This window comes from Pagrus major, chromosome 1 (assembly GCF_040436345.1).
Source record: "Pagrus major chromosome 1, Pma_NU_1.0".
In the NCBI taxonomy this organism is placed as follows: Eukaryota; Metazoa; Chordata; class Actinopteri; order Spariformes; family Sparidae; genus Pagrus; species Pagrus major.
This window is the reverse complement of record NC_133215.1, coordinates 26,838,830-26,854,843: the sequence shown is the minus strand read 5'-3', so window position 1 is coordinate 26,854,843 and position 16,014 is coordinate 26,838,830. Positions and strand designations below refer to the sequence as shown.

At 42.0% G+C, this 16,014-nt stretch overlaps 2 protein-coding genes across 2 annotated transcripts; one reads left to right on the top strand and one right to left on the bottom strand.

Moving 5' to 3' along the window:
* The first annotated feature begins 340 nt into the window (after positions 1-340).
* On the top strand, positions 341-8,226 carry ogal (O-GlcNAcase like). The gene is made up of 17 exons (XM_073472600.1): positions 341-629; positions 847-898; positions 1,184-1,281; positions 3,040-3,170; positions 3,450-3,621; positions 3,726-3,824; positions 3,929-4,068; positions 4,157-4,301; positions 5,197-5,295; positions 5,408-5,652; positions 5,753-5,927; positions 6,380-6,465; positions 6,571-6,663; positions 6,749-6,837; positions 6,915-7,035; positions 7,127-7,256; positions 7,831-8,226. Exons 1-17 carry the CDS (start codon positions 554-556, stop codon positions 7,965-7,967), a joined length of 2,088 nt encoding a protein of 695 aa, XP_073328701.1. The 5' UTR covers positions 341-553; the 3' UTR covers positions 7,968-8,226.
* Positions 8,227-8,299: 73 nt separating this feature from the next.
* Positions 8,300-15,932, bottom strand: cant1b (calcium activated nucleotidase 1b). The gene is made up of 5 exons (XM_073472610.1): positions 15,857-15,932; positions 11,785-12,381; positions 11,561-11,701; positions 11,068-11,271; positions 8,300-10,666 (listed from the first exon to the last, which is right to left on the bottom strand). Exons 2-5 carry the CDS (start codon positions 12,320-12,322, stop codon positions 10,296-10,298), a joined length of 1,254 nt encoding a protein of 417 aa, XP_073328711.1. The 5' UTR covers positions 12,323-12,381; positions 15,857-15,932; the 3' UTR covers positions 8,300-10,295.
* Positions 15,933-16,014: the final 82 nt, after the last annotated feature.

The following is a 16,014-nucleotide window of genomic DNA, read 5'->3' as shown; positions in this document are numbered from 1 at the left end:
ACAATATTTGCCTCCATAATGTAGTGGAGTAGAAGTATAAAGTAGCTTAAAGTGGAAACGCTCAAGAAAATAAGTACAGTACACATAAGTAAGTGTAGGCTACTTAGTTACATTCCACCACATTACATTATCTCAAACAATACTACTCATTTTAGTTTAGTCAAAGAAATGTAATTGTTTCTGTGCATGTGTTTTCGGGTGTACTGTCCCTTTAAGACACGGGTACACTGGCCCTTTAAGACGTTCACCCGGTAGTCAGACGCACGTCCAGTCAGCGTGCGCCTGTATCTGAGGTGAACTTCAGTCATCACAAAACAAGAGCTGCCTTTCTTATCCGACCACAGTATTTACAACTTCAGACTTCAGGCCATGTTAGCGTCATGTGGCGCAATGCATAAAACAGACCGTTCTGCGCAGGCGTGAGAGGACGGCGCAATAAAAGTGACGGATATTAAAGGCTGGCGCACAAAGATATGAGTGACACTATCGCTGTGTCAGTGCGTCTGTCTGAGTATTAGTACACTGAAAAGAGAGGACAACCCGACTGTAAACCATGTCGACACCGGGCAGTGCCAACAAGGGGCCAACCCAGACCGGGACGAGGCGGTTCATCAGCGGAGTGGTGGAGGGTGAGCAGACTGGGACCAGGGCCCCCAAACTGGACCTGCAGAGCTCAGATCATCCCAGTGATGATCCTGTTACTGTAAACACTCAGCCAGGCTGCACGATAAGTGGATTTACCTCAGCTAGATTTTGTGGAAATGCAGTCAGGATATCGATCATGTATTGATCACTTCCGCTAAGGTGACATCATTTGGTGCATAACTTGACCTTTGCTTGCTGCAGGTTTTTATGGGCGGCCGTGGACTATGGAGCAAAGGACAGAGCTTTTTAAAAGGTATGTGGCCTTTAAGTAAGCTGACAACTGTGAGGGAGGGCAGGAGTGCAAATTAAAAATGGAGGTTAATGTTGACTGTTGTCTCACACTGGTGTTTATTATATAGACTCCTCTATTTGGGTCCAGGGAATATTTTTCTATATGTGATGTTTACCATGATCAGATGTCTCCTGATGCCCACTTTCACTTTAAAAACCGCCTGATCTACTGCACTCACTCTCATTTCTCATCATACAACTACTGATGTAATACTTGATGTGACCGATCACTGCTGGTGTTTGACAGAGAACAGAAATGGGGTTTGAACACGTACCTGTACGCGCCCAAGGATGACTACAAACACAGGATGTACTGGAGGGACCTGTACTCTGCTGAGGAGGCAGGTGGGTTTTGAACGTCACATGTCCTCCTCGATGGTTGGAGGAAATCTCATCTGTTTGAACTGGCCGGAGACCAATAACCACAATGCACAGGACTGTCAAACAGCTCTCAACAGGATACTGAATGTACAAAATGGGAATATTTTTTAGACTCTGATTAGAACTGAGTCTAAATTGGTTGATGTTTGCGATCAGTATTTCTGACATTAATGGGCTGTCTATCTGGGTATCCCATAGGGGTAGATTTGTGCTCTTAATAAAGCCTGTGCAAAATCCGTGCACACCTGTGTAGAGAGAGGCGTGAAATATCAAAAATGCTCCCACAAACTATCCTCACTTAAAATAAATGTAATACATAGCTGCCTTTTGGTGCAACAACTACCCAACAAAGGTTACAGTTATTTAGCCCATTAATGTCCACAGTTGAATTTTATAATTTCCTTTCAAACACTTAAAGCATTAACTGAACTGAGCACAAGTCCGATTAAATTGTTCAAATCGGTCAAAGTATGAGGCTACAGTGCAAGTTTTCGTAATCAGTAGAGCACATACCTCTGCCGAGGCCCAACAGAGCCCTTTTAATTCAATCAAGCCTAATCCAATATCAAATTCGATTGCTCTGTATCACTCTAAATTTTAAAACACCCATAATTGCTTAACCATAATTTAAGATCGCCAAAGCCAGGATCTGCATCAAGTTGTACTCACCCATAGATACCAGATTTTTCACCACGATCCATGCATTATTCCCTGAGGAATCAATGAAAATATCGAAAAACACACTATCTCGTAATGTTAAAGAAAGTGAGACAAAATTCTTGGATTTGTTCCTTCATTCAGATCCACATCCAAAGTGATTGGGGTTTATTCTGGGCTGAGACCCATCCTCCATCCAAGCTTGGTGGAAATCCGTTGGTTAGTTTTTCTGTAATCCTTCTGACAAACCAACACACAAACAGACACAGGTGAAATATAACCTCCTTGATGGAGGTAAGAAATATGTCAAGTCAAAATTTCCACAGCAAATTATGTCTTTCAACCCCTTTTCCTACACATACTAAATATAGTTGTTTGTCATGATTTGGTTAATAACTGTAATAAATTTAGATTATTTTCCATTCAGACCTCTAGATTTGAAAACATCCTTCATATTTCTATACTTTATTGTATCACAGGGGACCCACATGTATGTAAAACATGTTGTGGTTGCTAATCTACCTGGAAGATTAAGCAAAAAATTAATTCAACCTGTATTCAAGTCAATGTTACCGACAGGATCCTCGGTCACAACTGTGCAAAGCTACGCTCACAAACTGAACCCAAAAAATGTAATAAAACATGCAAAAACACAAGCAATGTGATCCTTTTATTTCTCATCTCATATCAGTATCATACCAAAGTCCCATTCTGAGTCATCATTATCTCCTCAGAGATGTTGTTTAATTGCTCTGTTTGGATGCATCTTATCAATAACGTTACACTCGATGATTTGGAGTTTGAAGTATTTAAACCATCATGTCTCTGTGGACTTGGGGCTATGAGGTATTATTATATTTGCATGAATTACAGCCCTAATGATGCTGATTCACTGATGTGAATTTATTGTGACTCCACAAGAATCTTGGCATTTGGTATTCAATTTGTTTGAGAGCCGTTGATTGTTTAATATCGCTCATGCCTATCATCATGTACTTCCCCTTTATTGAAGCTATATCTGTGACTGAGTTTCCTTTCATTATAACATCTCTTTTCTCTTCCCAGTACAACTCATCGCCCTGATATCAGCAGCCAAACAGCACGATGTCGAGTTCATCTATGCAATCTCTCCCGGCCTGGACGTTACTTTTTCTAACCCCAAAGAGGTCGCCGCCCTGAAGAGGAAGCTGGATCAGGTAGGACTTTGTATGCAGAGGTGAAGGCTGGAGCACAAGAGATAATGACAATAACTTTATGGCTCTCTGAGCGTTTGTTTTGTCTCCACCTTAGTTTATATAAAACAGGCAGCAGTAAAATGCAAACATTTGATGAGCTGTAGGTAGGTCAAAGGGCAGCAGATGGTGCTGACAGTGCTAATATGTAACTGAGCCTGAGCCTATAATTTCAAGCTGTTTGCATTATTATCCAAAACCAAATGTACAAAATGATCTGAGGTCCTCCTCTTTGTCCCTCAGGTGAAGGAGTTTGGTTGCAGGTCCTTCTCCTTACTGTTCGATGACATCGAGACTGAGATGTGTCCCGCTGATAAACAGGCCTTCAGCACCTTCGCCCACGCTCAGGTGGCCATCACTAATGCAGTGTACCAGCACCTGGGAGAACCCGAGACCTTCCTCTTCTGTCCCACAGGTCAGGCAGCGCGGTCACCTAAAACTAAAAAGTAAAGGTTGATCCTGTAAAATGTTTTATGTTTTCGTCCGATTGAACACAGCCTGTCTGCTTGTTCTGTCCAGATTATTGTGCTTCATTCTGCACTCCCACTGTGTCCCAGTCCTCTTACCTGCACACTGTGGGGGAGAAGCTGCTGCCTGGGATAGACATACTGTGGACAGGTGAGGCTGCACTGAACCAGAATCTCACCTAACCTGTGTTTATGTGTTTAAAATCACATTTTGTAACTTTTTTTTCCATCTTTCTTTCTAATTTGTGTTATTAGGTCCCAAAGTGGTGTCCCACAAAATCTCAGTTGAGTCCATTGAAGAGGTGTCCTCGGTCCTGAAGAGGGCACCAGTCATCTGGGACAATATCCACGCCAACGACTATGACCCCCAAAGGCTTTTCCTCGGACCCTACAAGGTAAAAAGTCTGTATTATAATACATTTAAGTCTGTTTATGCTCCAGGATCTGTATCCTGAAATCATGAACGTTATCTCTTCTTATCAGGATCGTCCCACTGAGCTGATTCCTAAACTGAGAGGAGTGCTCACCAACCCCAACTGTGAGTTCTACCCAAACTTTGTGGCCATCCACACTCTGGCTACATGGTGCAAAGCATTCCCTGATGGAGGACAGAGGGATGTGGAAATGGGTGAGAGTCTAGTTTAAACAGCTTGTTTATTCAGTTTGAGTTTGTATTATCACCTCATTAATATTGTAAATACAAACATTTTTGAATCTTTTCTCCAAAACGAAATAGTGCCCCTTTTAATTATTTTTGATAATAACTAAAATAACTTTATTAATACGGCACCTTTCAAAAACAAAGCTATAATGGGTTTTACAGAAAAAAAAACATGTAATGATGACAAAAGAGACCTTAAACTTACAATATGAACAAGATAAAAAGGTTAAAAATGACAATAAATACCAAAAGCAATATGATAAATGTGTGTTTTAAGGGGAGATTAAAGGAGGATACCGAGTTTGCCGGCCTGACATTCCCAGGCAGGAAGTCCCAAAGCTGGAGGACAGTGAAAGCCTGGTCACTTTTAATTGTTAATCATTATAATCATTACAAATAATATGAATGATTGATATAATGATTGTGGGGGAGGAGCATGGCTCTGTCCTACTGGCATGGATTTGGCAATGGCCAAATCATAATATTGACTCTTAGATAAGATGCTGTTAAATGCATCAACGAACAAAACAAAAAACAGGATTATGAAGCTAAAACTAAAAATGTTAAAGGGCTTGTTCCTGTTCTTCACTGAGGATGTAACACATTTACATTAAATGCAGTGTTCTAACTCTGGGTAGCATTTTAAAATGCTTGCCTGTTCATTGCACATGGAATCTGAAATATAAATAGAGGAGAATAGAATAGAAAATACTTCTACCTTTTCACGTGCAAATTGGCAGCACACAACATATTCAAAACAGTGCAAATTAAAACACATTTACATAGAAACATGATAGGAGTTGCACAGAATTGAATTGTGGAGTCGGTGCATTGTCTCAGTGTCTTTGACCTTCATCACCAGGCGATGAGGAGCAGGACCCCTGCTACAGTCCACAGAAAGCCCTGACCTTGGCCCTCACTGACTGGCTGCAGGAGTTTATGAGTGCCGACCAACCTGGAGGTACAAAGTCCAGATCGTTTTACATTAATCAGCAAACAGTTAAATGATGTCAAAAGGCAGGGTGAAAACAAAGTGTGTCATCACTCTCTTCATCCTTCGTGGCCCTTGTCAGCTCGTCTCAAGAAGGAGTCGTCGGAGGAGGAGCCAATGCAGACAGACATGGGAGAGAGCTCCTATGTTCCTAGCCCTGACGAGAACCCGCTGTACACAGCTGAGCCCCTGACCCTGAACGACCTGAAGCTGCTGTCGGACCTCTTCTACCTGCCGTACGAACACGGGCCGACAGCCAGGACCATGCTGCAGGAGCTGGACTGGCTCAAGAATCACAGACCGGCCGCCATTGCAGAGACGGACATGGTAGCGTTTCAAAAAGCAGACGATGTTGTTGTTTGATGTTTTTCATCCGTTACATTTGCATTTTCTTAAACTTGTTTTTTTTATTTCATTTATTATTCAGACAGCAGAGTGGTGCTCAAGAGCGCAGCAGTTTGATGACATGTGCGAGGCGGTGGTGCAGATGTTCAACCGTCTGTCAAACGCCCCGAACCGCAGCATCCTGTACGACCTCTACAACTATATCTGTGACATCAAGAGCGGAGTCGGTCTGGCTCGAGCCTACATCAAAACACTAAGTGAGGAAATCTCAATCTTCGAATGATAATCAAACTGCACAGCTTGGTGTGTAAGGGATACAGTATGCTGGAGGAAAGCTGCTGTACGCATGTTAAAATATCAAATCTCTGACACAACATGCTTCTTGTTGAAACCAATCACACCAGCAGTCTGCTGTTTATTTTCATTGCTCAGCAATTGATATTTGTTCGTAGTTCAACTACATGTCATGATGCAGATGATACCCAACATGAGTGTTAATTGATATTAAGAAGATGATGGATATGCTAACAAGTGTTGCCAGGTCCAGTGTGTCTGCCAGACATAACTGAGTCATTAGTCATGCAGATTTCCCAGATAGCAGGGCCTCTGCTGTATCCAGCTTATTATTTTGCTTGTCTTTGACCACATTAAAGACATTGAATCCATAAAACTAAAACTTCAGATGTTATGTTGCATTTGATGTCAACAGGAGGGCAGTGTCCACCCTCAGCCCAGATCATGAACAATGATCCTGAACCCTGGGGCTTCAGAGGAGGCCTCTCTGGAGAGTTTCAGGTAACTTCTAAGGACAGGCACATTCTGTTTGTGAAACTTTCTAAGTGTACTTTTATGTTGTTAATATCTTCTTTTACATAATGTATTCTCATCAATAACTTGCAGAGGATGCTGCCTTGCCATGGCAACAGGGACCTGTTCAGACATCCTCCCATGACGGAGGTTTACAGCATACGGCCGTACTGCCCCGAGGACAAGGTTACGATGGCAGATCCTCAGACGCCATATTACATTTTGGTTAAAATTAAGCAGTGATTTCATAACATATTGTTTTCTTTCCTAGATGGAGGTGCAAAGGGTTTTCAGGGAGATGCAGAGTGCAGGAGGGGGCAAAGACCCGCTGATGGCGCAGCCTCCACTTGTCTGTGACGTGTAAGACAGTCATATTTCTCTCTGGAGTATTTGTGCTCGTTTTACTCAAAGTTAACATTCCCTCTGCTCCACTGCAGCCTGTCAGAAGGTGAAATCTCCCCATCACCTCAGTGTGCTCTCATCCTGGAGGATGAGATTGGGGTATGTGGATACGCTCTGGCTCTCACCAACGCCAAACCAGCCGCAGCCAAGATTCAGGTGATCAAAGGAAACATCTAATCTCTCTCCAGAACTGACGATGAAGATAAAGTGCAATATTACTATTGGTATTTCCTTTTACTTCCTCTAGAGAGCAGTAAGTGATTCAGTGTTGAAGGACTTCCCTTCCCTGGTAACCATACAAGTGCTGCCCAGGGTCATGGATTCCTCTCCAGCAAATCGTATGATCGGTCGGCTGTTGTCCTACATCAGGAGCAGCGGTAGGTCATGACTGGGCACAGTGCCTTTGATAATTCCTCGATGGGCCTTGAGGAACTGGAGTGCAACTTATTCACAAACTGAGGTTGAACAGGCTGGAGGTTCTCCACAAGGAGCAGCTGCTGAGTCATTGTTATATTTTATATTTTATTTTATATAGTATTTGTGTGTACACTTTTATTTTTGTAAATATTTTACGTAAATACCTGCTGCTGTTTTTTTTTTTATCCTGTGCATACTGAGCCAACTGCAACGACATTTCGTTCTGATCTGCATTGTAAGGTGCAATTTGAATGACAAATAAAGACGTCTAAGTTACATCACTAGTGTGCTGGCCAGCACCATCAGTAGGGTCCATAAGTTCAAGGCCACATTGAAAATCTCTATTGTCATGGAAACCCAGAAATAATCAGAAAGTTTGAGGACTCAGAAGAATGTCAGAAGTCAAATTGTTATTCCAAGTAAAGAGGGGCTTTCTCAGCATCAAATCACGGATAAGTTTTGATCAACTCCATTTTAGAGTTTAAAGATTACATCTCAAGCACCATCCTGATTTCCTTTCCCATAACTTTCCAGGTTCCAGGGGAGCTTTTTGCGAGCTGAGGCAGAGCGATCGCAGGATGCTCGACTTTTACACCAAACTCGGCTACTTCAAACCCATTAAAATGGCCGGTCTACCTCAAGACATCGTTGCCATGGGAACAAGCCTGTGAACAAGATCAATCACAGTCTCCTCAGGTTTGAGATGTTTTGGGATACTGCGATACAACTGTTGTCATTTTTAATCAGTTAATCTCATCATTTGTGTAATTTAGCAGTCATGACCTCCAAACGCTTAATGAAATTCGTGGAACAAAGTATTGTGTGATGATGAGTGTAATGTAATGCTACTGACTTTATAGACATGAAATTTGTAAGATGTATAGTAATTATTTTTTAGATAAAATTGCACAATAAAATGTTGTAACAAGATATGTGTACAAGCTAAAGTTTCTGATTTGTTGCATACATCAGACACATTAAAAACAAGACATGAAACAAAATATTCAAACAAGAGTAGATATTTTAATTATTTGTACTTTGAGAAGATACAAAATAAGTATATGAACCATTAATCTTTAAATAAAACAGCTGGTGTTTCACTTGTTCTCTGAGAAGTGAATAATATTCAGTTTCTTAGCATGTTAACCAACATTTGAGCTGGACCTTAATCCAATAACTTCAGTGTGTCATGGTCAGATACAACACAAAGCCATGAGTACGTTTAATATTTCAAGTACCTTAAGGACATTCATTTTTTTAATAATGTTATATCCTGTTTGTTCCCCTGAGTGTCTGACCAGCAGAGTTTGGCTGCAGGAGAGGAGATCCACATTACCTGGTGTTTGATAGACTGATAAATGTTAAAGTGTTTTTACCCAGACTCCTCTGGGATATCAGTAGTGTGTAATCAAACCATGACGTTTAACTCAAGGTTTAGATCAAAGTATCAGCACTGACAGGAAGTAGTTTAAACTTATAGGACGTATTCACACTAGATCAGGCATTGCTGCGAAAACGCAAGTCGACCCATTAATTTAAATGTGGGTAATGCATGTAATGAGTTTAGGCTGTAGTGCAGCACTAATTACTGCAACTAGAGATGCACTGATTGTAATTTTCTTTGGCCAATTCAGCCGAAGTCTGACCTGCTGATTCAGATTTTGTCCAATCCAGATTTTTCTTTCTTTCTACGAACTATAATTAACATCACACACAAACATTTTTTAACCTTTTTCAAAGGAAAATTCACTTGTATATTCGTAATAAAACACTATTAAAAAACAAATAAAAAATGACAAACTGTAAGCTGGCCTCACAGCAGGCCTAAATGACCTGTTACTGAAATGTCAAAGTGAATTTTAGCTCCCTCTCATAAGCATGTATGTAGTGTATACTGGTATATCTGGTAAAAAAAAAAAAAAGTCTAATGTGCTGCAATTACAATGAGTAGATAAAAAAAAAGGATTTAATGCCAAATTAATAACCCTTAGATAAAATGTTTTCCTGTCCCAAAAGAAAACAGGTGGAACAGACCCCAACACATCCTGTCGTCAACTCCAGTTACGTCCCCGTCTCTGCCCTTCTCCGTGTCTGTCTGTCTGTCTGCAATGCCTCATTTAGTGTCAACACAGCCTAAAATATTAAAAATCTTTGTATAGGTTGTTGACTGAGTAGTGACAACTTCTGTGTGACTGGTGTGTAGAGCTGGTCACAGACTAGCTGCCCAAACCAGTCACACACAAGCTGAGCTGGTCAATCGTTGGTAATCATCCTCCCTTGGTGGTGGTGGTGCGGCATTCTCCTACCCTTTTACCTTCTCCTCCTCTTCAACTATCACACACAATAGTTCTGAAATATATAACTTTGGGTCATACTTATTGCACAGAAAGACTGAAAGCGGAATGTAACTCTTAGCACTCAGAACAGTGTTCCAGTCCACTTCTTAAAGTAACAGTTCACCCAAAAATTTTAATTTTCTACTCACCCCCATACAGATGGACAAGGTTTTGTGGTCTAGAAACCATTTCTGGCGCTTCACAGCAAAACTGAAGTAGATGGGGACAAAATAAAATGGCTCCATACAGCTCGCCCAGCGTAGTCGTACTCTCAGGAAGCACAGAGATCCCAAATTGATGTGAAAAGCTATTTACACCCTCATCACAGGGTTGAGCTTGTGGACACACTTCAGACAGGCCGCACGCTAAAACTTTTACCTTAGCAGCTACAGTGAAGATTTCGGCTTTAAAAAAAATGAGTGTGAATAACATGTTTTTCAAATCAATTTGGAATCTCCGAGCTTCTAGTTGAAAGTTGTTAAGGAGAATGCTGCAATGTTATTTTGCTGTGAAGCTCCACAAATGTTTAGACTACAAACTTTACCTGACTTTCCATCAACATAGGAGTGAGTAGTAGTGAGATGCTCCTTTAATCTTCTAAACCACGGAGAACCCCTGCAGATTTTGTCTTCAGGAATGTGTGCACCCTCCGCCCTGTCCTCGTCAGATAAACTCCAGCCCTTCATACTTCACATCCCCTATCTTTGTCTCAGGCATCAGCACCCGACCATCTAGCGTGAATGCAATGATGTAGGTGGCAATCCTGCCGGCATCCTCCTCGGATTTCAGAGCCAGAATGATCTGATCGTCCGTGTCTGGAACAAATTTAAACGAGGAGAAGCCATGGGTTGGGTTGAGCGGCCCTACGTGCCGCACCGATATGTAGCTGAAATCTGCAGGGCAGGACAGGAGGAGGTTGGTGGCACGCCGCTCATCTGCAGTCTCGTCGTAGTGCTCGTGACTGGCACGGCGAGGGAGGAAGAACCAGTGCTGGAGACGCTCGCTCCACGCTGCTGATTCATGGATAAGGTAGCCTGTAGAAGGGAGCGGAAAGAAAATGACTACAGAGGAAAGAAAATATGCAGTTGGTATGTAAATGTGAGTGCCAATCTTAGGTGTACTTTCTACTTTTCAAAATGCTATTTTCTCTCCCTGCTATTACAGTTTCATCAGTGTCCTGACTGTCCAGCAGTTAATGTGCAAAGACAACATTGTCTTCCAAGAAACTAAATGTGATTTTAACTAAAGTGAGTGCAATCACAATGCAGGAAATTCACTTCAGGGTTTTATTTATTTACTTTGGTATTTAAGAATGCCTGACACTGAACCACAAATTACCTCCTTGATGCCAATAATACGATATTCTATGATTCAAGCATTGTTATATGTTGACAGGAATGTAAAGAAGAAACCAAAAAACAAAACAGGTCAGTACCTGGTGGTTGGATCCCTGTAGCGCTCCGCAGGGCATTGTAGTACGGCACCCAGTTCTCATGCTCCACGTCACCATGGTAGCCAACAACTTTTACCCACTCTGGGTGGTTGTTGACGACTTCCCCAGAGGTCGTGGTCCACTCCTTCCCCAGGCCGCCAACATACAGGTGCTCATCCTTCACTGCCAGCCACTCTGCCTTGAATCCTTCGCACAAAACGAAGACTGAATTGTGAGATGGCTCTGACAACGACCACCAACCTTTTCAAAAGTTTTTGTTGCTTTTCTGTCGCCAAATGTTTTCAATCGATATTCCAGCTATGGTGCAGAACATGTATCGACACGATCTGAAAAGGCTCCACTGGAAGTTTTGTTGAATACATCTCTTTGTTTTGTATTAGTGCATATCAGAATTACAAAGCTGTTTGAGAATTTTCTCTCAAGAGGACTTACATGTATGCATCAGACAGAAGTAATACATTAATTAGAGACTGACCTTTGGAGACCGAGCCGTCACCATCAGGTAATATAACCCAGGGAACAGCCTGCTTGCCCTCTATCCTGTACACCACACCAGTTCGGTCGTCCACACTGTACAGGTGACCGTTGAACACCACCAGCTCGGACAGCTCCATACCTGCAGCACAGTCAGTCAAACATTGAGTGAACTGACACACTACGGATGTGACAACACAAACACAGGTACAGAATAATCTTTACCTCGTCCCTTTTCAGCTAGATGACTCTCCAGGGTGACCGTCTCAGCATCCCACTCCACCTCCAGTCTGTCTCCGCTATCTGAAACAGTCAGGTAGCCTCTTTTCATGTAGCTGAACCACGTCTGATCCTTTGAGCTGCGCGACGCTGTGTCCAAGTCTGCGATGACGCCAATACGGTAGCGTATTCCCTGCTTTGTCCTCTCTGGCGGACTTAATGGATATGTGTCATTGTAAGGTTTTTCCCTTTTCTGGTGGCGGGAGAGGGTTCCTGCCGATTGTCTGTTAGTGTCCCTGAAGATGTCATTCTGATCCTCACTGTGCATGTGCAAACTGTGAGCCCTGTTTCTGTAGTAACCTTTGGCAGCAGAGCCTCCGTCCCCTACAGTCCGGTGCAGGTATAGCATGAGGACTAAAGCCAGAAGGGTTGCCACAGTGATCGCCCGCCATTTAGGGTGGAAGCGAGAGTCTGAGGTGGTGGCTTGTGTCATGGACGCAAAGGCCAGGGGGAGGCCTCGGACAGCAACACCAAAGGAGGTCATTGGAGTATCGTCTTCATCCTCACTGTCAGGCCTGGACTGGGGGTAATGACCACTACAGCCTGGGATTGAGCACAAAGACACATCAGAACAGAGGCATGATGGAGGATGTGGTATGACAAAACTGACAAAAAATAGGAAAGTGCAATTGCGTAAACTGTAAGACAAGAAGCCCTGTAATTGTTTTCAGATGACGGGGATCAAATCGGCATTTGTAAGTGCTTTGTGGTTTTTTTCATCAGGAATCTGAAGAAAGTTTGAATAATAAACACTGAACACAATAGTTGGGGAGGATGAAAGAATGAGCACAGGGGGAGGAGAGCAACTCGTTGGGGAAAAAAAGGCTGTTGTTTCCATTGTTGTTTGGTCACAACAGTGCTTTGTTGTGCTGTTCAGGCAAAACCTCCAACATGCATGCTGAGTAGGTAGCTGGAGCATCCAACTTCCTCATGACGACAAGAATATTATCAATCTTGCTCTGTTCAATGGTTTTGTCCTCCTGAGCCCCAAAGATATTTCTCTGAAGACTTAAACTGAATCACTAAACATCAAACTCATGTTTCATTAAGTAATCCTCATGTTTTCACTTGATTCAGAGTTTCCCACAAAGCCAATCCTACATGAAGCAAAGACCACCTCCACTAATGTCTTTACAGTAGTAAAGGTGACATATTGAACATGACAAGGTACAAAACAACAAAACAAACAAGGATGAAATAATCATTATTATAATGGTAGTTACTGTGCATTTATTGTGAATAAAATTAGTATTTTAGAAGAGATCTGTTGTGTTACGCATGTATGAGCATGAGAAGACAATAAGTTAATAATTATTATCATTATTGTTGTTTTTATTATAATTACTAATAATTATTATTCATATCATCACCATTACAGGGCAGAATTATCAGTGCTGTTTTTCTAAGTTCGTGTGAGAATTGTCGGAGGTAATTCTGAAGAACATGTAATTTGTTCCTATAATTCTGTTGTGGAGCATCAGTTTGACATTTCTCATGCCCGTTGTAGTCTTCTCCTGTTAGTGCGCCCCTGTGAGTAAATGTAATGAACTCATTTAAAGCTAGAAGCCAGTTTAATAGCTGCAATTTCACCAAATGTCCGAATGTAAAAATGTGCTGACAATTGGCAGAAGACCGTGGACTGAACTCACATGACTGTGCTAAGAACTCAAATGTATTTTCCTTAGATCAGTAGAGTTGGTTAGAATGAGCCATTACGTACTTTTCATTCAAACAGGTACAGAGATGGTAAAATATGCCAACAAACACCCTGCCTGCAGAAATACGACACCTGTTTGTGAGTGCGAGGGCCATGGTGACCCTTGACTTTTCTGTTGTAAGGGGCAACAGACAGGTAGAGTAAATTAGTTTCAGTTTATAAAGTGTAAATGATCCTGCCTCCATTACACATATTTACACATCTGTTTGATGACCACATTAAAGGGATCATTGCAAAAAAAGTGGGTATGGCCTATGTACACTGGCAGAAGTCTCTATTGTGCATGCTCTATGGTCCACAAAAGCTCTGGAAAGATCTGGGTAATTTAACACCCAGGAAGTTTTCACTTCTTTGGCCTCATACACCACTCAGCAGCTTTCATAGGAATGAACGGGGCTCCACCTCCAACACTGTATCCAGATTTCCCTTATTAGATCCATGACTATGGCAGTGACAGCTTCAAAATGAATGAGATCTTAAGCTGAATTAACATCTGGGTGGGACTGAGGTAGCAAACCACTTAAGGTAAAGAAAATAAATGACCACCATTTAGCAACCCAAAACACACAACTGCATCAACAAAATGTTTGTCTCTGCAGGATCAGCCTCAGGAAACTATGCTCAATCTGATTCAGTGAACGTGTTCTCCATGATAAAGGTGTAACCACACAACAGTTGAAAACAGTAGAAAAATTTGCCTAGAGGCTATTTGGTATTACGTAAGTACACCACATAATCTTACATCACATAGAGTTGCAAAGCATTACTAACTCTTTGCCTCTTTAGCTGCTCTCTAAACAAGTTCATACTCCTCAACTAACATGCTCTTTAACACACATACACACTAAATTGGCAAACTCTTGGCCAACAAATAATGCCCTTATTGTCAAAATTGCATGCATGGCTCCTCTTTCCCATCTCTCTACAGCACAGAGCCAAACACAGCCTCGCTGTGTCAAGAATTCAATTATTCACCCTTCCGTCGCCTCTTCTCTCCTGAACACGCTGTAACCATCATGTTGTTCTTCTTCGCACGCATCACATAATAAACTCCATGTCCCTTCAGCACCGGTCTGTCCCACATGAATAGCTGATCTCTATCTCACCGTAACAAGTCTCCTCCTTTTTCCTCCATTACACTATCTCAAGTTTCTACTTCTTGTCGCGGAGCCAAGAAAGAAGCCAGGCTATGTTAAAACTAATAGACATTCTGGCAATCAGGAGGAACAGGTTGGGACTGCTCAACAAACCTGCAAAAGTGTGGCATGTCTGAGGTTTGATAAGCATGATGAAGAAAGATTAAGGCCCGGTGGTGAGCACATTTAATACTGAACAAGTTTTGAAAGCAATGGTTGCATGTACAGTGAGCGCTGAGCGTTTTTTAAAGTGTCTTTGAATGTTAATACACAATATAAACCTTAATCCCCTGGATGGCTTTCATACATCTCCATCTCCATCAAATCTCATGCTCAGTGTGTCTATTAAGGTCATGGACAGCACCAGCCTCCAGAAGTCTGTGTGGTTTGCTCAAATTTGTATTACTTCTTAACCCTAGCACTAAGTCTCAAAAGATTAGTCGGTCAACAGAAATTGAGTGATTTCCTATTTATCATCCAGTGAAAATGTCTAGATAGGGAAGCAAATTTTCAGCGTATCTTTAATAGACAGTCGCTATTCAACACATATTGAGGCTACTAATGGGCTAAAATGTATTTATATCAGTTTGCATTATATAATGTCTTTTTGTACTTGTGAGCTGACTAATAAAAGAAAACAAGCTGTAGTTCTTGTCCTGATCATCTGCTGTAATTCATGCTACAGCTGACACACACACACACACACACACACACACACACACACACACACACACACACACACACACACACACCTGCATGTGTTCACAGATGGCCACGAAGGCAAAGAGGCATTACAAACAGCACTCGGGGCAACACTTGTAAACTTTGACTGGCTGCCACTGAAGTGAACAAAACGTCCAAACCTCGAAACTTTCAACTTCCTCAGTCAGACGAAAGTTAAAGGACTTCCAAGTCGACTTACTTAAGAATAACAGTGTTGTCATTTAGCTAAACCTTTCCTTGTACGAGAATTGTAAAGACGCCGGTTCCATTTAGATGTGTTAGCATTAATGCTAACGTCAGCTAGCAAGTTTAGCTTGCTAGCTTTAACCTTTGCCAGGCTAACGTTGCTATTACTAACAAGCGTAGTCACTGGGCACTAAGCGGGTAGAGTTAACAGTTCACCTGGTCGTAATTTCGTGACTTTTGAAGCCGTGTGCTTTACCTGGTACAGATGGTCTTCATGTCCGCCTGGTTGGCCATATCTGATGGACTGTTTGTTTAGCAGTTTGTCGGCGACTAGCTCCTCCTGCCTGCAGGCTGTGAACCAACAGAAATGATCCTCGTGGACGCTCAACTTCCCCCCTTCACATAACATAACTT